General features: G+C 54.9%; 1 protein-coding gene across 1 annotated transcript; it reads left to right on the top strand.

Moving 5' to 3' along the window:
- Positions 1-154: 154 nt before the first annotated feature.
- On the top strand, positions 155-2,479 carry LOC103584427 (protein Wnt-4-like; the record flags this gene model as incomplete). Its single annotated transcript, XM_008565440.1, has 4 exons — positions 155-318; positions 899-993; positions 2,113-2,244; positions 2,337-2,479. Coding segments are annotated over 4 exons (534 nt in total), but the record flags the coding sequence as incomplete, so codon positions are not given.
- Positions 2,480-3,007: the final 528 nt, after the last annotated feature.

Below are 3,007 nucleotides of genomic sequence, written 5' to 3'. Positions count from 1 at the left end.
GTTGCGATCCGTTGCCGGACACGGAAAAAAGACAAAAAGACAAAAAAAAAAAAAAGAATATATAAATGAATATATGTAAAGTGCTTAGACAGCTCCCAGCACATAATAAGCTCTCCATAAGCTTTAGCTCTTGTGATTATTACCTTCCTTTCAGAATCTCTTCCTCAGGCTCACACTAGAGCTGGGAAAACTGTTTGTGTCCTTATGCCCCTATGGCCAGCTCAAAGGGGACCTGGAGTTTGGTGGATGGATCGGTTTGGAGAATGAGGCAGAGGTCTCCCTGTGCAACTTCACGGGGAGCCCTGCCCCCCAGGGACTGCAAGTACTCAGGGGCAGAGGTCAGCCTTGAGCTGGGGTTGGGCTGGGGGCTGCCTGAGAGCCAAGAGAAGCAGAGGAGAAAGGGCCGCACAAGGCCAAGAGCCAAGGCCACCCCACAAGTCCCCTCAGCCCTATCTCCTGCTTTGACTTCCCTTCCCCCCTGGTCTTTGGGGCAAAGATTTGCGCTGGTTCAGGCCTGGAAATACCAGAAATACCAGAAACTGAAGTTGTCTCTCTTTGGGCAGCCACAGCATAAAACCAACCAACATGATCCTGCTATTAACCTCGATTAACTTGGAGAAGATTCCATCTCAGGCTGTCGAGGCTCCATGCTGCAGCCAAGCCCCCCAATGCCGGCCCAAAATGGCCAAGCCAGAGAGCAGGAGAGTGCGCAGTGGAGAGTGGGTGGTGGGCGGTGGGCAGTATCCCCAGCTCAAGGGCCAGACCAAGAACAGGGCGTCCTGAGTGGTCAGGGACCAAGCGGCGTCCTACTCCAGTGCTGGATTCTGCTGCCTCTGTCCACAGACATGGGCATAGAGGAGGTGATTGTTTCCATCTGACCACGGTGACTGCTCCCCAGGGCAGCCGAGAGCACAGGCCTGGGTGTCATAGAGGTAATTGCCAACCAGGGGGCCAAGGCCTGCCCCCTCCACTTCTGCGGACAGAGACACTCCGGTGAGAGACAGAAGTACAGTCACAGCACACAGAGGCCCTCACAGGGCCCCAGAGAGGAGCAGGGCCTGCTGTCTGGTCACACACCCAACCAGCCATGCAACTCCCACTCACACACACTCCCCTCCCCACCCCATCCCCAGAAAGAGACTCCTCAACAGCTATGCCCCCTGAGACACAGTTCCTAGGAGGATAAAAACATCCATTCAGGCAGGACACCAGGGCCGGCACCAAAATAGAATCACTAAGAAGTCCTGGGGCAGAGGCAGACAGACCTGTGCTTGAGTCCTGGCTCTATCGCTTCCTGCTGGGTGGCTGAAACTAGTTCCCTTCCCCTCTCTGAACCTGCGTTTCACCCTCTGTAAAATGGGTGTAGATAAAGCTCAGGTGGTAGAGAGCCTGTGCGTAATAGGCAGCCCCTAGTCGGCAGTAGTAGCAGTTAAGTCCTAGGAGCTGTTGTTGTTATGATTTACTCTTAAAGTTATAAGGAAGCAAGACATTTTCAGAAATTGATCCAGCCTAAAAAGGAAGTGCTAGGGCAGGATCGTAAGGTGTGGGGACCCCTTCGGAGCCCAGTGAGGCCAGCTGGGGAGAAGGCCAAAAAAGGAAGCCAGACCTCGGTTTATAGTCCAGCCTGCTACTCCCTGGCTCTGTAGTCTGGGTAAGTCAGTTCACCTCTCTGAGCCTGTTTGGTCTTCCATAAAATGATGTGAATACCACTAATCTTCCAGAGAGGTTGTAAGAACAGTCTCCCACAGGAACTGAAAGCATAGGCTCTGAAGACAGACAATCTGCTGACTCTGCCAGGTGCTGTGTGACCTCGGACAAGCCACCTAACATCTCTGTAAAACAAGAATGGCACTAGTACCTGCCTCACACGGTTGTTCTCAGGATGAAATGATCAACATCTGTGAAGAGCGCAGGCAGTGCTTGGGGTGGAGTAAGTGGGTTCAGCCACTGGTGTGATAAGAGGAAGCGCCCCGCACGGCCTGGCCCTCGGCATTTCCACCTGCCTTGCTCCCTCCATGGCCTCCAGCATTCAAAAGGCCTTCTCCACCCCTTGCCCTGGACAAAGGGGAGGAGCCCTGGGACCCATCCCTGCTCTCCCTCTGCCTCCCACAGGGACTCGGGAGGCGGCCTTTGTGTACGCCATCTCTTCAGCAGGTGTGGCCTTTGCGGTGACACGGGCATGCAGCAGTGGGGAGCTGGAGAAGTGTGGCTGTGACCGGACGGTGCATGGGGTCAGCCCTCAGGGTAAGTGCAGGAGGTGGTCAGAGTGGGAGTGCAGGTGCCTGGGGCCCTGGCCCCCACTCACCGCTGCCCTCTCTATGCCCACTGCACCCCAGGCTTCCAGTGGTCTGGATGCTCGGACAACATCGCCTACGGCGTGGCCTTCTCACAGTCGTTTGTGGACGTGCGGGAGAGAAGCAAAGGGGCCTCGTCCAGCCGGGCCCTCATGAACCTCCACAACAATGAGGCCGGCAGGAAGGTAGTGTGACACCATCCCCCATCACCACCAGGGTAGGGATGGCACAGGCAGGGCCCCCACAACACTCTACCCACACAGCCACTCAGAAAGCATCGTTCTGGCTCTCATCTGCACCAGGTACCTGCTGTGGTCATCCTCTGTCACACACGAGTAACAGAGCTAGGATTCGAACCCTTCTCTGTGTCACGGCAAAGATCATGCACTTAACCATGGCACCATCTGCCTTCTTGATGCCACTCCCAAGGTTCCTGTGAAGTTTAAATGAAGCACTGTCCTTCCCCATCACATCACCTGTCACTGTTTCATATGACATGGTTTTTAGTGTCTCCTCCACCAACTCCAAGTGCCCAAGTATGGGGACAGTATCTTGTTCATCTGTCCCCATCACTGTTTATTAGCCCAGCAGAGCATACAGTAGGTGCTTAATGCAGAGGAAGCATGACAGTAAATCTGATTCTGTGGAGTTAGCCCCAGGGGCCCTCTCCCCAGCCTCTGCTGCTGTCTCCTGATGGCCCCTCTCCCTCCCCT

The sequence above is a fragment of the Galeopterus variegatus genome, unplaced genomic scaffold, assembly GCF_000696425.1.
Source record: "Galeopterus variegatus unplaced genomic scaffold, G_variegatus-3.0.2 Scaffold55386, whole genome shotgun sequence".
Classification (NCBI taxonomy): Eukaryota; Metazoa; Chordata; class Mammalia; order Dermoptera; family Cynocephalidae; genus Galeopterus; species Galeopterus variegatus.
This window is presented reverse-complemented; position numbering and strand designations above follow the sequence as displayed.